This window comes from Orbicella faveolata, unplaced genomic scaffold (assembly GCF_042242905.1).
Source record: "Orbicella faveolata isolate gen_17 unplaced genomic scaffold, um_ofav_v1 contig_1, whole genome shotgun sequence".
Classification (NCBI taxonomy): domain Eukaryota; kingdom Metazoa; phylum Cnidaria; class Anthozoa; order Scleractinia; family Merulinidae; genus Orbicella; species Orbicella faveolata.
The window spans coordinates 37,508,264-37,533,237 of record NW_028301536.1 but is presented as its reverse complement, the minus strand read 5'-3'; the positions used below and the strand labels follow the sequence as shown (position 1 = coordinate 37,533,237).

At 38.9% G+C, this 24,974-nt stretch overlaps 3 protein-coding genes across 4 annotated transcripts; all 3 read right to left on the bottom strand.

Annotated features, from left to right (window-relative positions):
- Nucleotides 1-351: 351 nt before the first annotated feature.
- LOC110044937 (small ribosomal subunit protein mS35-like) lies at nt 352-12,150 on the bottom strand. 2 transcript variants are annotated; one of them, XM_089275129.1, is made up of 8 exons: nt 11,924-12,150; nt 10,332-10,417; nt 9,561-9,740; nt 3,717-3,777; nt 3,380-3,504; nt 2,623-2,732; nt 1,967-2,036; nt 352-1,003 (listed from the first exon to the last, which is right to left on the bottom strand). In XM_089275129.1, exons 1-8 carry the CDS (start codon nt 12,084-12,086, stop codon nt 824-826), a joined length of 975 nt encoding a protein of 324 aa, XP_089131255.1. In that variant the 5' UTR covers nt 12,087-12,150; the 3' UTR covers nt 352-823. The 2 variants fall into 2 exon arrangements, with proteins under 2 accessions (XP_089131255.1, XP_089131263.1); XM_089275137.1 differs by having other exon boundaries at nt 10,332-10,396; nt 11,924-12,149.
- A 1,926-nt stretch (nt 12,151-14,076) lies between these two features.
- Nucleotides 14,077-21,453, bottom strand: LOC110045041 (serine/threonine-protein phosphatase 6 catalytic subunit). Its single transcript, XM_089275118.1, has 10 exons — nt 21,347-21,453; nt 21,162-21,257; nt 18,626-18,691; nt 18,104-18,171; nt 17,487-17,560; nt 16,957-17,036; nt 16,731-16,796; nt 16,519-16,570; nt 15,812-15,903; nt 14,077-15,575 (listed from the first exon to the last, which is right to left on the bottom strand). Exons 1-10 carry the CDS (start codon nt 21,413-21,415, stop codon nt 15,327-15,329), a joined length of 912 nt encoding a protein of 303 aa, XP_089131244.1. The 5' UTR covers nt 21,416-21,453; the 3' UTR covers nt 14,077-15,326.
- Nucleotides 21,454-21,955: 502 nt separating this feature from the next.
- Nucleotides 21,956-24,426, bottom strand: LOC110045040 (uncharacterized). Its single transcript, XM_020750633.2, has one exon. The coding sequence runs from the start codon at nt 24,064-24,066 to the stop codon at nt 22,309-22,311; it is 1,758 nt and encodes a 585-aa protein (XP_020606292.2). The 5' UTR covers nt 24,067-24,426; the 3' UTR covers nt 21,956-22,308.
- Between the last annotated feature and the right edge of the window lie 548 nt (nt 24,427-24,974).

Genomic DNA, 24,974 nt, shown 5'->3' with positions numbered 1-24,974 from the left:
TGGACCGATGAATCAGTTCTGACCTGCCCCCCCCCCCCCCCCGCCCCCATACCCTTCCCCCCAGATTGTGATGACATAGTTACCTTGGAAACGAGTGCCCTACATTGTAAAAGGCATCACCTTCGTCTTATTTTAACGCAGTCTGTAAGTGACGACAGCATTCAAGTAAAGAGAAACAGTTGCCTTTTCCCCATTCCCTTCTTGCGTGCTCTTGTCACTTCCTTGCGTGCTTGTTCAGCGTGCTTTACGGATTAGCGGGGTAGGCTAGATCAAGACCTTTTAACCTAATTGTGAACTACCATACTCACGCCTGGTGATACTTTAAGAGGTAAAATTAATTGATCATACTCCTTTTGTTAATCTTGTAGTTTATTTTTCTTGTTAGTGATTCACTCACAAGTTTCAGGTACTAAAATCTTCACCAATTTTGCACCAATTAGATACAAGACCAACAACAATGGTGAGATCGCCTCAAGACTGCCGGCAGCCCCTTCTTCGTGAACGTCGAGGCTGAAGGACAAACAGGGACTGGCAGCAGTCTCACAGTTATGATTTCTGGATAGTTCACTTTGTTCTCAGTTTATACAAAACACTGCGTAAGGTCTCTTGGTCTACCACCATAAATGAACAATGTTCCTGTCGTTGCTAAACTCTGACCATTTCAGACGTTTTTATCCGTTTACAAGTAAGCGTTCTCCATACGAAGATGACAAGCATTGCGTTACAACTTCGACCACGAAGGCTATGGAATTCTTTGTATAAATCTAAATGTGTTCAACTCCAGCGCCGTAAACTGACTTGAGATCAATAAAATCTTTCCATTTTAATCTTTGACGTTTATAAAATATTTAAAATATTTTCCGTACTGATTCACTCTGTAAAGAACTCCATCGACTAATTTTAATTGTTTTCTTCGTTTCGGTCTTTTGTCTGGTATTTTATCTTCTTCCTCGTCGCTGTCCTCGTCTTCATTGCTCACTTCAGTTTCCCATGGTTCCGTTTTCTGGTAAAAGAAAAAGGCGAATTCATTGGTACAGATGATCGAAAAAAGCGGGCAGACGAAAGCAAAACGAGCGCGGTCTGGGCGTCAAACGCGCGTCTCTTTTTCTCTCCCAGACCGGGCTCCGTTTTCTTTTGCCACTGACCGGGAGCCTGGAACAAGGTACCTTCATGCCTACTATATGTGACCCGTATTAAATTACTATACTCAAACAAGGAAGCTTTGTAATGAAGATGGCTCATGTTCCAAGAGAGTCATATTATATAGGAGTTCTGCTTTCCCCTGCATCAGCGCTGGACCATAGTTAGTGACCACTACCTTTAATCTTTAATAAGTATACTCCTAAAACAGTACAACTACACTAGGAGTTGAAAATAACATAGTAAAAGCACGTAATAAATAAATTACAATATGTATATATACAGTAACCAACCTGTGGCTGGACTGACAGTTGTCACACTAAAGTCATCATTACGTTCCATATTTCATATTAACTGACTGGTATCAAAGAAAACAGTTTTCAACAACTCATCAAGAACTTCATACAAATTAGTTTCCTGAGGAGCCAATCATTCAGACACAGAAACAGCGAGCATCAAAATGATCTTGCAAGATCACATCCCAACAGACCAATTCCGATATATTAAAATTCAGCCTAAAACAATAGACCTCAGTGCGAGGCTCTGGGGAATAACTGCAGAGTTTGTGGGATTTATTCCCCAGAGCCTTGTACTGAGGTCTCTTGTGTTAGGCTGAATTTTAATATATCAAAATTGGTCTATTCAATTATCAATTGTACCCAATTGTACCATGTGCTGAGACACATAACCTTGTTACCAAGGGCTAACCAATGGGATTGTATACTACTTCGAACTCAAATCAACTCCAGCAGTTTAACAGTACCACTTATGACTTGTATATAATGGTAATTTATACTGAACATGAAATCCAGCATAACCTACTCACCCATGACTCATGGTAAAGCACTGTAAGTAAATACATGGCATAATCACGGTTCTGTTTCCTTGTTGGACATCTGAAAAGACGGACACAACCATAAAAACATAACTGTTATGGAACAATGCCTGAGAGACCAATACACTTTTTGATTGGAGTGGGGAGGGGGAGGTAACAACCCCAAAAAAAACCTGTATGCAAGAAAAAATGTCAAAAAAACTAAATTAAATGAAAGAAAAAAAAAAACATTATGGAACAAATTGAAAGAAAATTTTTCCAGGATGCCATAGTAAAAGATTCTTGCTCAGAAGAATTACACTCCATGTCAGTGCCAGGAGGTAATTAAGTCCTCACTGTCATAACATTTTTCATTATTCATTCAAACAGTAAGATCATGATCAGCAAATTTTGCAGGGATCTTGTGTACTTGCCAGACAAGTGACTTGCCTGTTAGGATTAATTTTGTATTGGGAAAGTTGTCAACAACTATGCCAAGTCCTGAAGTATGTACATCAGCAGTAATTATTACTATGTTCATCTAAAAATGGCTTGTCAGGAAACTTGATGAACCAATGACATGTCCAGTAGGCTCACTAGATAAAAATCATTGCTGATACAATGTAAAAGATGTTGCAGTGTCAGACATTTTCAGATTCCAACTGTACCTGTCTGCTACAATGGTAAGCTCATCAGTCTCCGGATCAAAACGATCCTCTACAAGTTCAATCAACTTCTTCCTGGCATGATCATCTAAAACCAGATCTTTCAGATAAACCTAGTATTAAACAATGTGAAATCTGTTAGCTGAGCCTAAAGGACCTTTTGCATGTAACAAGTATGTGTGTTCTTTTGTGGCCATAGCCTATATCATAGTTAATAGAGGGAAAAGGTTATGAAGCCCAGCAAACACCAAAGGAGTTGACCAAGATGCTTAAATTAATTTTGGAAGGTTCATGACCGTCCACAATCTTTTGTTTTGTGCTCATACACTATGCATGAATTATGTAACCAAACCATTTCTATTGGTTAGTTCCTTAGTACGGAGTAAACAGCTATTGTGCTTTGTGCATGGTCAAGGCCAGAAATGCAAACAAAAAAATACAACAAAGAAATTTGTCAGGTTTCATAATCAATATGGCTATATAACTATGCCTATATCAGTGAGGATAACAAGAACCTGTATTGTTCATAAATCCAAAAGTTTATCCAGAACCTTTTTTTCTTACAAAGGGACTAAATAGTGAATAGCTAACACTATCTAGTATCATAATAAACAATAAAAGGGCTAAAACTATGACTGAATATACATAACTATTGCACAATAACATTAACATAATATAAACACATGTGAACATTTACAAGAAATTGAAATCTACAGTTAACAAATGCTAGGGACCAAAACTGGGAGTGAGTCAACAATACCTGAAGTTTAACTATTCTTGATCCAGGATGGTAAAGTGATGGTCCCGCAAATAAGTAGTTTTTGGTCGTGATTCGTAATGGTACAGTAGAAAGATCAAGGTTATGTGGCCATTCAGTACATAATGCTACCAAGAAAAGAAAAGAAGACCAACAAGTACAAAGTTTTTGTCCGCTTGTTACTTAAACTTCTGGAGGATTCCCTCTTAATGGTTTAGATTCTTCAACCAGCCAATGAATCTTTTTTTTATGTAGACGCACTGGGATACATTCATCTTAGACACACTCACTTACACATAACTTCATGTTCTAATGCTGTGATATATCAGATGTTACTCACATTTCAAGGCTGCACAGTGTCTTTCAACAGCAATAGGAGTCAAGTGAAAAAAATTTGGTATCTGAAGGAAAAAAAAAATTTTCATAACAGCCAGTAGTATGTTTAATGCATAAAAATATTCTCATTAACAATTCTATTTTGAAAACTGAGACTTGAAAAGATAGTGCAGTCAAACCCCCACTAACGAACACCATTCTACAGCAGCCACTTTTTGTCCCAGTGGAGAGTTTTTTATTCTAATACATCTGACAGAAAACATGATCCATACTGCACATCGTTGGTTTCTGTTTGGTTCTGTTTTATTGATATATTTTGATTGTGTTATGTATTTACATGCGACAATACGCAATAATTAAAAACATTGAACCCATCCCCTTCCCCTGAAAAAACAGGTGTCATATTACCCCCTACCTCCCCATAACAGCCACCCTTCTACAACTGCCACTCTCCTCTTCCTGTTGAACTGGGCTCCGTCCCAGATGATCCCACACAATCACTCTTGAAGATATTTTGGTAGTTTTATGGCTTACATTTCAGAAACTGAGAACTGTTGAAATATTTATGATAATGTATGCGTTACAATAGAAGCTGATTGGTTGATTCTCTTTAATGCATGCTTGAAGTTCCCGCCATGTTGTTGTTGTTCGACTAGGTTTTTGATCCTACATGATGATGTACACAAGTAGTGTGTTCAGTTTAGATTAAAAAGTCCTGGATAGTTGTGGCTCGGTTGGTTTATTTTAACAGGTTATGGGCCCAGAACGTGGAGTTGTTGTTATTTAACGCTGTTTTGTCGTAGAACATGACATCGATGTCGGAAACTATAAAGATTGAAAAGCTGAACGGGAAGAACTACCAATCATGGAAGTACAACATAAAGCTCGTTTTAATGGAGCGTGGTCTATGGGGATTTACACAAGAAGGTCAAGAAACTCCCCCAGCAGAAACTGCAACAGCAGCTGTGAAGAATGCCTTTCGGTTACGATCCGACAAAGCCTATTCTCTGATTGCATTAAACGTGGAAAAAGGTCTGCAAGTTCACATTTCTTCGGTGACTAACCCACTCAAAGCATGGAAAATATTGCAGAAGCAGTTCGAGTTTGTATCGGTCACACAGATTGTCCGTATAAATCGTAAATTTTACGCGGCTAGCATGAAAGAAGATGCAGATTTGATGCAACATTTAACCCACATGACTTCCCTCGCTGAGCAGTTGCGCGAAATGAATGAGGAAATCTCTTCGAAGAAATTCGCCACCGTGGTGTTAGGAAGTTTACCCGAGTCGTACGATAATTTCCTGACGAGTTTAAACGCAAGAAATGCAGATGATCTCGACTGGGAGAACGTCAAAGGATTACTGATCGAAGAATATATGAAGAGGGCGGAAAAGAATGAGAACAAAAAAGCGGCCAACAATGCGCTTTTTGTCAATAGAGGAAGAAACTTCAACCGAGGAAGACATCAAGCACGTGGTGGAAGCCGTGGTGCCAGTGGCGGTCGTGGTGCACGTTTTCCGATTTCCAATCCCATTAAAGGTTCTCAGCCTCACCGCGATGAACGAGAAAAACACAAAGGAATCACATGCTTTAAATGTAACCAGGATGGACATATTGTGAAGAACTGTCCGTACAATAACAAACAGTATGACAGCAGAAGAGAAAGTTCAAATATGGCCGAACTCGAAGGAGTTGCACTAATTTCAAGTACGATGAATCGGTCAGATGAATGGTTCATTGACTCGGCAGCGACAAAGCATATGACAAACGACAGAGGCATTTTGGAGAACTTTGTTGAGTACCAACAACCAAAGAATATTTATCTTGGAGACAGCACAATGATTCATGCTCTCGGTGAAGGGAAGGTAAGACTTCCAACAGTAAACAGTTCTCATGATGTTGTTCTAGACTTGCACAAAGTGTTGTTTGTACCAAAATTGACCAAGAACCTACTTTCAGTACCCGCAATGGCATTGATGGGAGCAGAAATTCGCTTTGATAAGGACAAATGTTTGATATTGAAAGACAGTAAGGAATTTGTCATTGGTCATTTATTGTCTGACAAGCTGTACACAGTCAATACCATCGAGTACGCTCAAGTTTCAAAAACTGACAGTGCACAATCACTTGAAGTTTGGCACTGTAGATTGGGTCATCTAAACTACACCTATGTGAATCAGTTAGTGAAGAAAGAAATGGTTGATGGCCTGAAATGTGAGATAGAAACCCAGCCCCAGAAAGAATGTGAAGCATGTGTACTTGGCAAAATGCAGAAGAAGCCCTTTCCTAAACAAAGCCAACACAGGGCAACCAGACCATATGAGATTGTACACAGTGATGTATGTGGCCCAATGCAAGTGGAATCAAAGGGTGGCAGTAGATACATGCTAACATTCACAAATGATTATTCACGGTACACGACTGCTTACTTCATCAAATCCAAGAGTGAAGTACTTTCAAAGTTCAAGGAATATGTCAATTCCGTTGAGAAACATACTGGTCAGCAGATTATGAAACTGAACATTTTGGCAGAGGATGATGTTAAGGTCCTGAGAAGTGACAATGGAGGAGAGTACACCTCGAACAATTTTGCGAAATTCTGTGGTAAGAAAGGAATTTCACGCGAGTTCACTGTTCCATACTGTCCGCAGCAAAATGGAGTTGCTGAGCGTAGGAATCGCACAATTATGGAGAGAGCAAGATCAATGCTCTACCAAGCTAAGTTACCATTGGACTTCTGGGCTGAAGCCTGCAGTACAGCAGTTTACCTTCACAACCGAAGCCCCACAACAGCATTGAAGAATGAAACCCCATTTGAGCGTTTGTTTGGTAGGAGACCAGACATTTCTCATCTGAGAGTCTTTGGCTGTGTGAGTTACGTGCATGTTCCAGATGGTCAACGGAGAAAGCTAGATGCTAAAGCTCGTAAATCAATTTTCGTTGGATATCCTCCTGGTGTCAAAGGGTACAAACGTTATGATTTAGAGAAGAAGAAGTTTGTTGTGAGCCGAGATGTTCAATTCTTTGAACAGAACTTTGATCATTTTGATGAAATCAAACCGAAGGATGCAGTCCAAGCAGACATGAGAAGCATATTCCTGGACGCAGACCAAGAAAGTGAAAGAGTTACCCAGCATTCCGTACCTGAAGAGCCTGCAGTTCCACAGATAGTTAAACCAGTGGGAGTACCAAATGAAGAAGCACCAGTGCGAAGAACATATGAAGATGTTTTCATGGAAGAAGTTCGAAACCTCCCACCAGTAAGAGAGCGAAGAATGCCAAGCAAATTCTGTGATGAAGATTGCCTACTAGTTGATTCAGAGATTGATGAGCCGAAGACAGTTCAAGAAGCATTGAATGGTGAACAGTGTGTCCAATGGAGAGAAGCTATGGAATCAGAGTACTCTTCTTTATTAAAGAATGATACATGGGATCTAGTACCTCCACCTGAAGGAAAGAACATTGTGGGATCTCGCTGGATCCTGAAAGTCAAGCGTGATGAAGATGGTGGTGTAGACCGTTTCAAAGCTAGACTTGTTGCACAAGGATATTCTCAAGTGAAAGGCGTCGACTATGACGAAGTGTTCTCACCAGTGGCCAGATACACTTCAGTGAGATCGTTGCTTGCGTTAGCTAATGCACATGATTTGGAAATACATCAAATGGATGTAAAAACTGCCTTTCTGAATGGCTCATTGGACTGTGACATTTACATGTCTCAACCAGAAGGATTTGTTGATCCTGACAGACCAAACCATGTTTGCAAGCTGAAAAAGAGCATTTATGGACTTAAACAGTCAGCTCGTTGTGGGAACACTACTCTTGATGAGTATATGAAATCTGTTGGCTATCGCAAGAGCAATGCTGATGGATGCATTTATGTGAAATCAGTGAAAGAGGCTGATGGTCACATCAGTTTTGTGATCATGAGTGTGTATGTTGATGACATCATTCCAATCTCAAATAACCCTGCATTGCTGAAAGCGGAGAAAGCTGCACTGTGTGAAAGGTTCGAGATGACTGATCTGGGTGAGATCCACTATCTCCTTGGTATGTCAATCAACCGTGACAGAGAGTCCAGAACATTGACAGTAAGTCAACCCAACTACCTGGACAAAGTCCTCAAGAAATTTGGAATGGAAAACTGCAAACCTGTTTCTACTCCACTTGAGCCTGGTAGAAAGTTTCAGCAGTTATCACCAAGTGATGAGCCTTTTGATGTTCAGACCTACCAACAAGCAATTGGATGTCTGACTTACATATCAACAGCGACAAGACCAGATATTGCTGCTGCAGTTAGTGTCCTATCCCAGTATATGTCAAAGCCAAGTAAGGATCACTGGATGGGCGTGAAACGTGTTCTAAGATACCTCAAAGGAACTTTGAAGTATGGTCTAAAATTTACTGCTCAAGAAGAGAAACCAGAATTATTTGGTTACAGTGATGCAGATTGGGCAGGAGATGTTGACACTCGCAGGTCAGCATCAGGCTATGTGTTTCAGATAGGAAGTGGAACTGTCAGCTGGTCAAGCAGGAAACAACAGACAGTTGCCAAGTCCTCAACTGAAGCTGAATATGTTGCTTTAAGTTCAGCTACACAAGAAGCTGTATGGCTACGCCGTCTAATGAAAGATCTTGGGAGACAGATGGATGCCCCAACTACCATCTATGAAGACAATCAGGGTGCCATTGAACTGGCAAAGAATGCCAAATTCCATAACAGAACAAAGCACATTGACATTTGTCATCATTTTGTTCGTGAAAGAGTTCTTTCTAATGAGATCAGAGTGATTTATTGTCCTTCGGAGGACATGACTGCGGACATCATGACGAAGGGACTCCCGAAATGTACCTTTGAAAAACTCAGAAACTTGTTAGGCGTGCGTGACTTGTGAATGTGATTATCTAGCATCAAGTTTTTTATTTTTATTTTGTTATTGTAACAGCATATTATCAAGTGGGAGTGTTGAAATATTTATGATAATGTATGCGTTACAATAGAAGCTGATTGGTTGATTCTCTTTAATGCATGCTTGAAGTTCCCGCCATGTTGTTGTTGTTCGACTAGGTTTTTGATCCTACATGATGATGTACACAAGTAGTGTGTTCAGTTTAGATTAAAAAGTCCTGGATAGTTGTGGCTCGGTTGGTTTATTTTAACAAGAACTTGCCTCTTCCAGCTCTCTCTCCCTTCTGTTTTGTTTAACATCAGACATGAGTGTACACCTACAAACTGTAGTTGGCTCCCAAACAGAATTGCATGCAAGAAGTTTGCAATGTTTTTCCAGTCCATGATCATGGCATTGTTTCAATAAAACTTTTCAGTTGTGTATAAACCAAACTTTCTTGGGACTGTACTAGGAGACGATAGGCTCTTGGTCTTTTCTGTGCTGACATCACAGCACTCAGTCCATACTGTCAAGACCCTCAGCCAATATTCTCCCAGTACGGCCCCTGCATTTGGTTAATAGGTAAAGGTAGGTAAAGTCTGCATACAAGCCAAGTGGCCCATCAGGCCGGAGCTTATCCCGGTTTCTGTAGCATGAAGTGACTAGAAGTATTTCTACTCCCCCCTGGATGGGATGCTAGTCCATCGCAGGGTTACCCCCAGCATTAAGTTCGCCGGTACCCATTTATACACCTGGGTGGAGAGAGGCACTGTGAGAGTAAAGTGTCTTGCCCAAGAACACAACACAATATCCCCGGCCAGGGCTCGAACCCGGACCGCTCAATCTGGAGACGAGCGCACTAACCATGAGGCCACCGCGCCTCCCACATTTGGTTAATAAGATATATATATTGTCTTGATTTGACCTTAACCTCTAAGCAGTACTCTACATGTATGTACCTTCATTAGGTCCAGGTTTCCAAGTGCTCTCTGGCGCAGTCCAACATTAAGTCTGTTATGTTTCACTCTTCCCATTTTAAACATAACAGGAACTGAAAATGGATTAAATGACTGGGCTCCTGAGAAAACAGATGGCCAGTCTGCTCCTTCTGTCTTCATTCTCATTGCTCCTGCGATGCTCTGTTAAAAGGTATAAGAACGACCCAGTGATTACCATATAACCCTATTTGTTTTGCCAGATAACTTAGCCCTGTCAAAATGTGCCAGCACTGACTGATTTTGCTACCCTAAAGGGCTACAAGTTGCATCATTGCAAAGATAATCTCACAGTGAAAAAGCACTGCAAAGGTAAAATTTATTTTATTAAAGACATTTAGAGAAGCCAGTTAAAATACTGCACAATTCTGGAGAGCTCTTCCTGCTGGTCTAGAAGTACCCCTGGTGTATTCAAGTCAATAGTTTTAATTATAAAAATTCAAGTAGGTGACGTGGTACATATTCTCTCTCAGGCCAATGCCTTGTGAAAAGTCATTTACACTCTGGTGGATGGTGAATATTTTTAACCCAGAGTTCAAGTAAGTATATGATCCTCTTAAACCCCTGAATACAACCCCCCACTTCACCCCAGTGGACCCTCCCCTAACACTGGGTTCAGAAGCAGGAAACTAAAAAATCCAGGGGTGAAGAAAACACTAGCTATGAATGTACAGGATCACATTTTGAAACCTGAAATAGAGAAACAGCTGTCAAGGTGTGGTGCTATTCCCCAACCTTTGCTATCCGTTGTTTTAGTAACTGAGATTTCAGCTGATTATCCCTTGCTTTTCTTCTCTTTCCTTCAACATAACAAGAATAGTCTATAAACATAACAAGTCTGGTCTTGGGTTAATAAAAACTTAAATTCCCAGTTTTTGTCTTAACTAAGGATCATCCACTCCTGACAATCAACTGAGAAGAGTTAAGACAATATGGGCACCAGGCATGTTCCGAGAAGGACCCTCTGTCCCACTTTGAAGAGTTGCAAATGGGGATGTTTGGTTTTTGACAGAAAGACACTGGAGCCAAGAGTGTTGTCATGGCAATGGTACAATGGGTATCATTTTGTCTTTCTTGTGATGTACATTTCTGGTGCGAAGTTTGAAGAAAACTGCTCTTATATTTCAAGAGATATATTTGATTCAGTATTTTACTGTTTCAGTGGAACAATTTATGATGTCATTACTTTCCTCATTTGCATAATACGAAAACATAAATACGGTATCTCTAAAACAAAAGCATTTCCAAAAAGGAAAACGCCATTCTTCTTTATTTTGAAAAGCCTTTCAAATAAACAGCAATTATCTTTTTACTTCATTGGCACTTAAAAAGGAGTATAGCATTCCTGTAGCAAGGATGCATGGAAGCAGCCTGCAGTCAGCATTTTTAACTGACCAATGTAAAAAGATCATCATCACACTTCCAAAGATTTAGATTGCTGAAGCTTAGCTGAATATCTTCAAAGAGTTTCCTAAGAAGTTTGCAAATATTTTCAGAAATTTCCAAAGATATTTGGAAGACCAAGGGAACTGCTCACAGTAATCAATTAATGTATAGTCATAGGCTGTAATTTGGAGTAAATAAGCCCTGAGAAGACTTCCTTATAAAAACGATGTGGGTGCTCATTGTATCAGGTTTAGGGGTTAAAAAAGCAGTTTTGGTATCTCAGTCTTGGGATTTTCAGCCTCAAAAGGTCCATAGCAGGAGCTTTTGCAGTACCTTTTAGGGTATTGAGCCGAAAAAGATATGGCAGGAGATAATGGACTGTAGTAAAAACAAAGACCCCTGAAAGCAAAGACCTAAGACCTAAGACATGTAAAACTGGTGTTTGATTGCATGCTTTATTGCTATTAGAAAGAATAAAACCAGAGCTGGATATTTCTGGTGAGAACCATAACAAGATCATGTCAAATAAAGAAAATAAAGCTGTCTTTGTTTTCGGGTCTTCGATTTCAGGTCTTTGGTCTTCCTCCTGACATAGTGTTGTTTTAGAATTGGTACCTAAAATATTTCAAGCCATTCCCACAAAAACAAAATCATGGTATCTCTTAGGTGTTCTTTTCAAAATTTCCGACGAGCACCCTCGTCCTTTCTATATGGGGTAAATAAGCACTTGACTATGTACATTTTTCAAAGACAAACATAAAATATTTGCACTCGTCCTTCAGGCTGCAATTTTGTTAGCCCTTGAAAATTTTCCCTTGCTTATTTAATCCAAAGTGACCTTGAAATCATATGAATAGCTATACTAATTGAATGAAACCTTAAACCATTTAAGCTTAATTAAACTGTAAGTGCAAGTCTTCCAGGGAACAACGTAAGCTCACCTTCTTGCTTCATCATAAAAGTAGCTGATTGTACTACACGAGAAACGTATTGACGATGTACGATTTTAGTAAAAGCCATTATATTCTGGTGTCCATACAATGCACTGCTACCTCTAGGACAGAGTGAAATCTTCGACCACAACCGACCGCTCACAGCCGCCATCTTGGATAACTTGCTAGATCCGCTCCTCCGCGCCAAAATGACTACTAGTCAGTACTTCAAGTATGCGTTTTAAGGTAATTCCCCTGAAATAAGTATGGGTTATTGACCAAGAGTGAGGTCAAGATGGCTGGATAGGTCTTTAAGTCTTTAAGTCTTTAATAAGTATACTCCTTAAACAGTGGAACTATACTAGGAGTTTATACTAGGATATTGGCCAAGTTCATTTTTTTGCGAGTTTATGGACCTCGACTCCGAGACGGAGTCGAGGTCCATAAACTCGCAAGAAAAGAACGAGACCAATATCAAGCCAGCTTGGTCAATAAAGGATTTATTATGTGGCTTTCGGGGAAATTTTTCTTGCTGGACACGGCGGGTAGTCGCGAGCGGGCAAGATAGCTCCATCTTGCCCGCTCGAGTAGCCAATCACAGCGCAGGATTTGATTCATCTTGCCCGCTCACGGAGCTAGCCATATAATAAAACTGCACATAGATTTTTGGTCAAACTTTGTCCAATGAATATTTATCATATGAGAACTTTAATTATAAAATAAAAAAGGGGTACCCATGCTCGCTAAGGAGCAGTGAAGCATTGAAAATGTCCCATTTTAGCGTTATTTAATGCTTATTTCAAGAAAGCATTCCAAGTTATTGTAAACTCTTTGTGAGCCCAGACTCATGAAAACACGCCTCAAACTACAGTCAATACTTGTGTCGGACACAAATAAACTTTTTAAGTTTGATTTTGACAGACAGCTGAATCCTTGTTAAAATATTGGAACCAAATGGCTTGCCACGGCTATCAAACTGCAAAATAGAAAAGACTACAGTACAGCTGCTATTTTCCTTATTTATTCAATTTTCAACATACAAATCAGATCAGTCTTTTCTCACGCAAAGCTAATGATTAGTTGATTAAAATGACTGGAAAAAAATTTTGGGGTGCCCGAGCTCGTTAGTGAGCTATAGCCATTTTTCAACTGACAGAACTCAATATCAAGGTAAATCCGCCATGTTTCCAATGTGCGCGTGCACGAACACACGCTAATGACGCCATAAACTATGTGCAGTAACGATGCGTAATGTAATACTGGGGAATGACCTTAATCTGCCCGTTTCTGGCTGTAAGCCTACATCTGAGAAAAGGTACAGCATTTTGGGGGGTGAAGTATCGTTAATTATTGGCTTAGGTTTGTCCAAAAGATTTGTTTTGCCCCATTTTAGAATTTTTTGCAGGTAGGAGGGAGTATGAAATTATGATGTCATCCGCACCAGACTGAGCTCTTGAGCTAGATTTCTCAAACTGATCTTTTCTGTAAACGGAAAGAAAGTCAAAACAGGTAAATGTATGAAGCGAAGCAAAGTGAAGTGAAGTAAAGTAATCTTTACTTTTACAGGGTGGCCCATTCAGCTTGAAGGTTGGTATCCATAGGGACCCTGTGAAGAGTTGTGGCAGGCAGGCAGTATGAGACAAGACCTTTCAGACTAGAAGCCCTATGAGAAAAGACTGGCTCCCAGCAGGCTGCACATGATCTATACACTGTAAACCTTCACCCCCGCGGGAAGGGGGGGGGGGGGAACTCCCATGTGAAAAGGTCAGACCGCTTGCATCTAGCGTAGAGATGTAGACAACGAATGTTGGTCTTACTTTGGGTGTTCAGGACATAATGCCACTACTTTGAGCTGTCAAAGTAGGAATAAGAAAATGCTGTCAGTTTTATTTTAAGTGGTATCTTTTAAATCGTGAGCCACGCCCACATTGGTCTCCTGATAAGGGGTTTTCAAATGTTCTGACGATCTTCCCTGACCTTCTCATGAGGGAGTTCCCCTCAGGGACTGTAACTCATTACAGGAAACACCAGCCACAGAAACTTAGTATTTGATAACAGCTGAAAAACATGACTCAGTTGGAAAAGCAAACATTTGCTTTTTTAAAATGCTGGTCACACAAGGCCCACTCTCATTAGCTGCATCATCACTTTGCACAAGACAATGCAAGCAGTTTTGTTCTTTAATATTAAACAAAATTAATCCTACAGACAAAGTTTATCCTTCAGCACAGTATCGTACATACACACTGAAATTTAAGTGTTTTGGTGGGTAACAATATTACATGTGAAATATACATGTTAAGCCACCTCTTTTCTTCCTGTTCCACGATCTCTTAAAAAAATCTAAACTAAATGTAATGTCATTTCCAAAACGGTAAATATACAAGGGAAATATGTGCATTAAATTACGAAACAAAAAACTGACCTTTTAAATCTACTTTATCATTTCTAAAGCAAACCTAGTATAAACTATGTGCTCAATTCCATGTCAAGAAAAGTTACTGTATTTCACACTGAGAAGATGCAAATTAGCATTAATAATTCATCAAGTACAAAAAGGAAATTATAATCCTATTGTTGATTAGGTTATCTGAGCATAATATACTATTACAAAGTTTACATTTTTCAGTTTTCTCCTAGTAAAATAAATTGCTAGTTTTAGTTTTGATTAGGAACCCGTACATCAAGCAGCCATGCTAAACACCAAATTAAAATTTCTTCCCAAAACACCTTGTTGCTTGAACAAAATTGAACTCTCTTCTCACTAGTTGGAACTGTGACAAAATACTGTTTCTTGGGTTTGATATATAGTGCTGTATCACTTTTTAACTCACTTTATGCACAACTAAAACAGAATTTTAAATATTGACAATGGTTGTTTGAAGGCTGAATAACCGTATCCACCAAATAAATCGTTCTCCAGTGGATAAGTGTTAACAAAACAAACCACGCTATCCACTGGGTAGTGATTTATCTGGTGGATAGCTTTATCCACCTTTTGAACAACCCAGGCCTGGTAGACTGGTAAAATTATACCAGGCAATGCTGAGTGGATAATTTATATACATTTCATTTCATGGGTGAAAATTTTTGAAATGAAACATCCATGTACCAATCAACTCGACATTGGCATAATGTTAATGCATCCTGGATCAGGTAAGATTCATCCTGCTTTAAATAAAGGAACCTGGGTAATCATTGTTCAAAATAGTCGTCAAATAACAAAACTGTACCTGTTAAGATCACCATACATGTACATCTTTGAGCTGATAAGAAAAACTCAGTTGCTTCTCTAATCTACACTGATGATCAGAGCCTTTAAAACTACTTTGTAAATTTTCAAAATGAACTTTTTGCTAAATGTTCATGTAAAATGTTCTACGGCAGAGAAACATTTCCTATTTACAACAATTTACAAAAAGTAAGGTGTTGTGGTTCGCGGAGGTATCACCCTGTCACAGTCAGGTACAGCTTTGAAAAGCTTGGGTTCTCTTGTATCAGCATCTGAGAATGCCAAAATGGAAGCAATATTTCCACAGCGGTAACAATAGTTTGGAGCTGACCACACAGTGACTAGTGTCTCATCAAACATGTACTTGTATCCTTCATGGACCAGCTGGTGGGCTCGGCATATCAGCTTCAAATTGTTGATGTGTACAAACTGGTCAAAGCAAAAAAGAATTTTTTTAATCCACTCTTTATTTAAACATTGCTTAGTAGTTCAATTTATTTTCCTTCACTGTAATGACCAATACATATAACCTGCAGAACACTACACAACTGTTGTATAAACTTCTCACAGTGCAGTCAACCTCCCAGCATTAGCAATTCAGCTATTTTTGAGAGTATATCAACCAAAGACCTATGCACATGAGAAGTTACATGTAATTGACTTACCTCATTAGTAACTTTTGCTCCAAAGAGCCACCCTGCTCCTCGAGGACTAATGGCCCAAGTATCAACATCCTCTGGATCAGACCACACCAGATGTACAAAATATTAAGGACTTTTGAAGACTCTAAACTGCATTTTAGCTGTACAACCCTCATAAGTAAAGGCATGCAATGTAAATGACTGTTTAGCAGGGGTTTCATTTATGTTTCCAGCAGGAAGGCATCTGATTTTTACAGGCAGGCAAAACTTTATGAACTTCTTTATAAGAAAAACCCTCCTCCAGATGGTCAAACCAGGCAGGCAAAATCATCCCCACAGCCAGTCGATTTGCTCTGTGCCTGGCCCTCAGTGAAACCCCCGATTAAGCTTTCATGCTTTTGCTTAGATTTTCATCATCTTCCTTCACACTAATTCTCATTTAGACTTGTTACTTCCATGAAGGTGTTTGATAATTATTTATGTGGGAGTAAAATGTAACCCACCATTGCGTTTAATTGTAAAGAGCAATGCTGCATTGAAATGCTGTTGGTTTAAGATTACTTTTTGAGAATGGGAAAGCCCCCCCCCCCAAAAAAAAAGAAAATGTAACTTGGCTTATCAAAAAAGTCACTCCATGTTTTAGGAGAACTGCACCATGCTTCTTTGTGAAAAGTTACAATGCAGTACACAATGTTCTGCATTTTGAGCAATAAGGCCGCAGTAGAGGATATCACAAAATGCTCCTTTGTGTGGAATTTCCATGTTGCGATCTATGGTTCGAATCTGCAAGGAACCAAATACTTATTAATATGCAGTAATTTAATAATGGATTGAACAATGGTGAGTTCCTTTGATAAAAATTAATCTGAGACAAAAGTTTAAACTTCATATTACATGTACTTTACGAGCATAACCATGTAAAGAAAGTTTAAAATTTCACTACCTGATCTAGGGTTCGGATATCTGGTGATAGCCCACCATGAACACACAGAATTTGTCCATCAATAATCTGAAAAGAAGTTAATTCTGTTAATGACTTTGCGCTCTTGATTTGTCTTACACTTTAAAAAATTTCAACTCGTGAAAGGTGCAATAATTTTAGTCCTTATCAATAGTTGTACCAATGATCAATTATCAATATTTATCATTGTAGTGAATGAGAAACTTACAGCAGCAACTGTTAAGAGATCAAACACTTTACAGCAGTATCTCCAAGCATTAGCATTTCCATACTTTGACTGACATTCATCTAAGAAAATACCAAAAACAGCATGTTACAGATTTTCAACACTGCACTATTCAAATCAGTGAAAGTACATTCACTTGAGGATATGCTGGTCACAACACATATCTACTTGAGAACTTATAAAATGGGTAAACCTGTCAGGGAAATGTGAAACAATGGCAGGGGTTATGTGCAATAGACTAGCATCCCATTCAAGGAGGGAGCAATACTACTACATTTATGTAGTTACAGTTATTGTACCTCACACTACAGAATATGAAGACAAATACCTGCACTGCTATCATCATGAGTGACATAGCTCCTCCAATCCAAACTGTATGTAATTATATTTTTAAGAACAAGTTTTCATTTGTTTACCACACCTGTACAAAATATCATACATGTACATGTACAAAACTTGCAATTACATGTACCACTACACCTGTAGTTAAGACAAAGATGACAGAAACATACCATAAAAGCCATAAACTTGTGTGATCTGTCTACTTTCATGATTTCCTCTCAAAAGTGTAATGCGATCAGGCCATCTGCAATAACACAACGAATCACTTATCAAATAATTATGTGTAGATGTCAGGGAAATAATAACTTGGGATTTGCTTCATACTCAAACATTTAGGCTGCATACTTTTCCAATTAAAATGAATCACAAACAGTGAGTGAGGGTAAACTTATGAATCTACATACACTGTAGCTTGAGGTATGTCATCTACAGTATGTGTCAATCTGTGGCCCTTTTCATTGATGATGTTCAGAGGCACCAAGATGAAGGTCCAAAGTCTTTGGCAATGTTTAGAAGATTTCAATTTTTACTGAAAATCTTTGGGTAATTTTGGGCAATGTTCAGAACTCTTTGAGGGAGCTTCAGTCTAAATCAAAAGTCATAGGATGATTTTCAGTCTTCATAGGACCTTTTAGTAACTGTAGTAGATTTTGGATGAATGTTAACTGCAAATCAACTTTTTCTTTTAATGTTAATTTTGCCAGTAAAAATCTGCAATGCTTGTTTACTGTACATAAACAACCACAAACTTACTCCGGGATAAAAAGAAAAAAAGTGAGCATCTTACTTGGCTTTTAATGTAAGTAATCTGGTGAAGGTTTCAAGGCTGAAATAGCCTCTGTCTACAAAGTCTCCCTGTGGGAAAAAAATATTTACCTCCTGTTAGACTTAATTTATTGTATATTCTGCTCCTGAAGTTATTTTGCATGTACTCTTGTTGTCTGAGGGCAAGTAGTTAGTTCTTAAAATCAACATAGGAGACATAAATGTAACCATTCAAAACAAAATAATCTGTTTACTATACATAGCAACAAAAGTAGCAAATGTGTCAAGTTGTACATATGTGGTCAAATCTTGCAAAAGTGAAAATTGATTTTTCATTTTACTCAGAACTCAATATGTGTATCTACATGTATATCATTATAACATAACAGTAGTAAATTGACATTACTTTACCCTGAGACCCTGAAACAAAGAGCAATCAAAAAGTATGTAGATGGTGTGCAACCCTTCACAAGAGATTTAAATAGTCCATGAAGAATTAACTATTGAATTTCTGTTACAACTACCCTGTACATAATAAACTCACCATGAAAACATAAGAAGTGTCTGGAACTTGGCCTCCAGTGTTAAACAACTCCTCTAAATCGTAAAACTGTAAAATAGTAACAACATTAAAGACATGAAAACAACATTCTATAACACATCAACAGCATACAGTAGAAAGCTTAAAGTGCATATGACATGAAAAATGTTTTCTGCTTATTTGAAAGGCCTTTCAAAATACAGGAGAATAGCGTTTTTCTTTTTGAAATATCTCTTTTCGTTTTAGAGATATTGACGTTTTTCTACTATGCAAATTAGATCAGTGATGACGTCATCTTGTTTGCAACTAAAAATGGTAAAATACTGAACAAACAATATCTCTAGGAATATTGAAGCACTGTTCTTGAAACTTGGCACCACAAATGTGCATCACAAAAGAAACAAAATGACACCCTTAATGCTGTTGCCATAGCAACTCTTTCAGCTCCAGTCTCTTACTGTCAAAAAACTAAATATCCCCATTTGCAACCTCTAAAGTGAGACAAATTGTCCTACTTGGAACACACATAGTTCCCATATTGTCTTAACTCCCTTCATTAGATTGGGTAGGGCAGATGGTTCTTGGTTTAGGACAAAAACTGGGAATTTCGGTTTTTATTTAGACAGCACCAGCAGCAAAACTGTTGTCATGGCAACAGCACTAAGGGTGTCATTTTGTTTCTTTTGTGATGCACATTTGTGGTGCCAAGTTTCAAGAACACTGTTTCAATATTCCTAAAGATATTGTTTATTCAGTATTTTACCATTTTCAGTTGCAAACAAGATGACATCATCACTGATCTAATTTGCATAACAGAAAAATGTCAATATCTCTAAAACGAAGAAAGATATTTCAAAAAGAAAAATGTCATTCTTCTGTATTTTGAAAGGCCTTTCAAATAAGCAAAATTATTTTTCATGTCATATGCACTATAAAATATTATACAAATTCATGTAAAAAAGCTAGTGATTGAAAATTGAACTGAGATTCATGGACATGTAAACCTATGCTTTATCTCTATAAACAAATAGAAAAGGGAAAATGTAAATTCTGACAGCTAAGTGACAACAAATTAGTCAGAATTTAATATATTATAATTTCTGAGGATACAATGCAGGGGCTAACAGAGTGTCATGGGTTGCTTATGGACTATTGAGGTATATTTTGATGAGAGGTTTAAGGTCATTCTAGGTCAGTAAGCAGATTGTATAATGATTGTAAAATGTTATAGATTATTTATTTGCACCCTTTACTTGGGGTTTTGTGCTGCAGCAGTACATGAGACAAACATTTCCACATTGCATCTGGGAAAGAACAGGTTCTAACTCTTAGAACCAATAGTAGTGATGTGTAAGGATACAGATTTTGCTTTCAGGATACATTTGCATCACAACTGACTGATGATTCATAAATAAACTTTTTACAATGAATCAATGTCTTGTGTTGGATCAAACAGAATCAAGGGTATCTGGTCACCTTGCCACTAGAGAGTCTTGCCACCACCAAACAAACTCACCACCAAGCAAAGTCTCCTCGCCATTAACCATCAACAAAGAGAAAAACTAGCGTTAAGTAGTTGAGAGGAATTCGCCGTAGCATTTGTATTTACACACATCTTTTGACATAAGGCTTTGGCTAAATAATTAATCAGATTCATCCAACATTGTGTTTGCCCAACAATGTTTGTTTTTAAACTGGAAGTTGCATTGGTATTTTTTTTTTTTTTTTTTTTTTGAACGTTTAGTCAGGACTTGAAAGAAAAAGGGAAGTTACGAGGAAACCTCAATAAAATATGTCAGACAAAACAATTTAACAAATTGTTCAACACAACCCCAGCTTTGTGAGTTTTACAACAAAACAAAGTAGATGAATTTTGGTCTCTTGTTTTAAAATGGCTTCGATAGAAGAGATGTGATTTTTGCCATAGTACCACTTTAATGTTATCAAATTAATTTGGTGGTGAGGAGACTTTGCCTGATGGCAAGTTTGTTGGTGATTACGTGAGTTCCTTGATGACCAGACTCCCTAGTGGTGAGGTGACCGTTATTTGAATCGAGAAAAACTGACAGGAAGGACTTTTCCTTGAGCATGCAAGAGCACATTAGTCTTTGATGCAACTGGACTTTTTCCTTTAAAAACAGTCAATACAGGTGGTCCACACTGTCTGTGATGCAAAGTAGAGTGCATATAACCTTTTGTTTACTGATATAAGCACCTAGCAGCTTGGTATCTGATCATTTAGCCCCCAAGTCAATTAGTATCTAACCACTTAGCTCTCAACCAGAAGTCGAAAATAATGTCTGTTTCTCGTTTTTAAGTGTGAATGGTGGCCAATCGACTTCTGGTTGGGGACTATTCGGTTAGGGGCTAATCGACTTGGGGACTAAACGACTGGTAACTAGCAGCTTTCATGCAACTTTTCATGTTTGAAACTTTCAATTCAGCTTTCAGACTTCATGTGGTTTGTCTCACTGACAAACATCCGTTGCAGCCCAAAACATATTAAACGGAAATCACAAATAAAAATCTGCGACGATACCTGTCCATGAATGTCGCCACAAACTGTGACCGGCGTGGAAACTGGCTGAACGTTTGATTCTTCAAGCAGCAATTCGCAAACAAAGTCACACAGTTTCTGTCATCAATGTACAAATAATTCGTTTAAGTTTAGCAACTTTAAGCACGCTAAAAATAAATGTACATATTTTGATCAATAGAAATTACCTTCAGGTCATTTTCTGGAAGATATTTACATTCTTTTGCAATTTCAATCCACTGATCGACGTCCGCCATTTTGATTTTGAAATAGCACGGATCATGCGCAATGCTTTCTCGGCCTCATTCCTATGATGAGGCGACAACGCGCATTTAGCGTGCTACAATCGATCAATCCACACGCTACAGAACAAAAAAGTCACGTAAGTCAGGTGATCGACAAAAGGCAGTTCAGAGTCTTTGCAACGTTTGCAGGGAGTTGCTGCCCGGGAAATTCTTGTTGAAGTGAATTACCGAATTGCAGTAAGCGGGGCAATAAGCGATTGGCCGACGCGATGAAGTCTTCTTGATTTGAAACGATGTCCAGTTTTACGACTTTTATAAAATTTTATTTTTTTTATATTTCGCTAACCTCTAGACAATACAACTTAAGATGCTTTGCTGAAGTTATTGCAAATTGCAGTTGTAAACAAATCAGTTTGTGGGGCCATACTACGGTGGGGTTAAGCCCTTCAAATGCAGAAAAATCGGATTTCGACTAATCCCTTAATTCGAAGAAACTCTAGAAACTCGACGTTAATAAGACACAAACCGCTTGTTCAATTAAACTCCCATGCATTGTAAAGCCAACCGTACCCTAAACATGAGGTACATTTATTTTCTTCAATTGATCAGGTCTGTGTTCAGTGTCGTCGTAACATGTTGTCCTTGAGAAATGTTTCCTCCTCGATACAAACCTATTTGCCTTAGTGGAACAAGTTCACATTAGAGTAAAAACAAAGAATTGAAAATGTGACTTTCTTGTGTCAACAATTTATTAGGCAAAGCTTTCTTGGGGCAGCATCAAAATAAGCCACACAATATCAGAGCAAAACACAAAATGATGAATGTGCTCCAGCAACTTATAGCTACTTTTTTTGTAGATCTATTCTCCAGCCGCCGGAAGACCAACAACTAAACTTAATTCATAATCAAGCCTCTGCCTTTTCAAGCTCTTCATTTGATGTCTCTTTTTTTTGAAGTGTTCTCGGCTGAGACCGATCAAAAGAAATTTTCTTACGAAGACGCTCAATAACCGGCTCAGATTCAGAATCGTGCGGAAATCTGGGGATGTGCACTTTAACTTGCTTTCCTTTGACCGTCATCTGCATTGTAACATATCCTTTGCAAAGTGACCGCCCCGGCCGAGCATCGTAGGCATATGTGACTAAATCATCTTGGGGGTGGTGTTCAGAATGCGAAGAAAGCACTGATTTCTTTCTAACATTCGAAGATAACGAAGCACTGCTCAGTTTCTTTGGTTCACTTTTACCTCCTTCTTGGCTTGGAACGACTTCGTGATCCGGCGGCGCAATGCTGAGTTTTCCTGGAGGTACTGTAACCCGCCTCTTTTTGCACAACTCCGCTGGCTTTTCACGGGGTAACTGGGTCTGTTCGTTTGCATTTGATTCAGACGAGTCGGCTCGCAACCTGCTGTTACTTGACTCCGTTTCTACGTTACGTACGTGTTGTACTTTGGGTTCTCGTGACTCAATAATACAAGCACGACTCTGTCTCTCCATATTAGGCATTCCTTCTTGAGGTTCAACGAAAGCCACCCGCGCAGGTGGCCTGGTGCTAACTTGTTTCCGTCTCAGTTCAGGGGTCGAATGCACTTTATTGGTCGCTATGATTGACGTACGATACACATGAGGGCTTCCTGGTGTGATCACATCGCGTGATATTGATTCGTTATCGTGGAAGTCTGAAGGGCTGTCTGAAACGCGAACTTCCGTTAGACGATCAAAGCTGCCACACGAATTTGATCTGAGTTTCTGTTCAACAGCTGGGAAGCTTGACCTTTCCTCGGTTCTGGTTTTATTCTCGAAATACAGATTTTCTGCCCAAGCTTGTTTTCCCGGGCCAAAGAGGATTTGGTCTGATTGCGTAGTTTTTTTCTGTTTGTCTTGGCAAATCTGTTTTTCCGAAATAGGTATCAAACGTGTATGGCCGGGTGACTCATCAGCTTTCACCTCTGCTTGAGTAGTGTTCTTCGAAGTCTTCGCCAACCTTGGAGACAAAATCACACCCCGATGGTCTACTCTTACATTAGGATCAAATAAAGTTTCTTCCGATTGTTTTTCCTCTTTTTCATTGAATTCCTTTAGTTTGTCGGTGGACAGCTGAACAAAATTTCGTCTTGATCCCTGTCGGCAAGGTGGCTCGATAACACGGAACTGATGCCTCGCTCTGGACCGTGTCATAACACTAGAGTTCTTTCGCTGTTCCCCGCCGGTGATTTCTTTCTCCATTTCTCCTGATCCGTGGATGTTTATCTGCGAGAAGGCTTTCATAACAGGCTCACTTTTGTGCGTGTTTAATTTCGGGCTTCTTGATGCAGACAAATCGGAAACGCCAATTTCTGGCATCGACAATCTTTTGAAGGCAGCCCTCACGTCACCAGACTCGTTCACAGCAGTGCGCGTGTCGATTGTGTACCCTTGAGATCGCAGAAGCTTTCTTCTCTCGGCGCTAATTCCCGAATTCTTGCGCACGCTTCGAATCTCCTCAATCTCTTTCTTAAGAGAGTGTTTCTCCACGTTCAACTCAGCATATTTCTGATTCTTCTTGCTATCCAACACTTTTAGCCTTTCCTCGAGTAGAAACGATTCAGTCTTGTTCATTCGACGTGTTCTGATAAGACTCTCACACGTGATAGAGGACCCTGGTTGTTTTGCCGGGGAAGCCATTCCACTAAACTTCTTAAGACTTTCTTGAACACGAGACAGGAGTGTACATTTGTTAATAAGACGATTTGCATGTAATCGAATGCTAGAGAGCTTAGAGGCTGCTTCAGTGGAGTAAACAATGGACTACTTGAGAGTTCTTTTAACGAAAAGCAGCACAATAGTTGACCTTGTATCCAAGATACACCCAAGCTTAGCGAACCGTCAGGTTTATTTCTAAGCGTGTGACAAATCACGCTACCCAGGAGGAGGGATTCACGCAAGGTTGCATCCGATTTCACCGAACATCGGAAAGCTTTAACGGTTTTAAATAAAAAAAAACTGAAGAGTATTTCTCAGTATGCCCAGAAACGTTTTATTGCTTAACCTAATAGGACCAGATATGAAATATAAATAGTTCGTTATACCGGAAGTTCTAAGTTGAGTCTAAGTAGAATTTGTACTCTTCATGAGGAACTTTACAATCATAATTACCATTACAACCAAAGGTCTCTTGAACTGAAATGTTATTTGGCATTTTCGTTTAATAAAGAAACTAATGGAATTTAAATATTTACAGCCGTGCGGCTGTTTTACCGAAGTGTTTGGTTTATTCGTGGTTAAATAATTTATCAACGTTGATTTGTGAACAAAGGACAGGACAAAGGTATTCAATCTGACTGAATTGCAAAAGAGTGCGGCATATTCATTGGTTGGAACAATTATCTATGAAATGACATCCACTGACATTTATACAAAAGGAAGTTTGATGACAAGGCAAATTAGTTATGAGTTATAAATAGTGGCATATGCTTGTGTTTGATCAACCGATATATGCGTGTCGTTTTAGCGATGAAAGGTGTTTGGAGAGTCTTGTCTTCCTTGTTTTTAACCGGATAATTTTCAATTTCCCTTTGATTAGACGGAACATT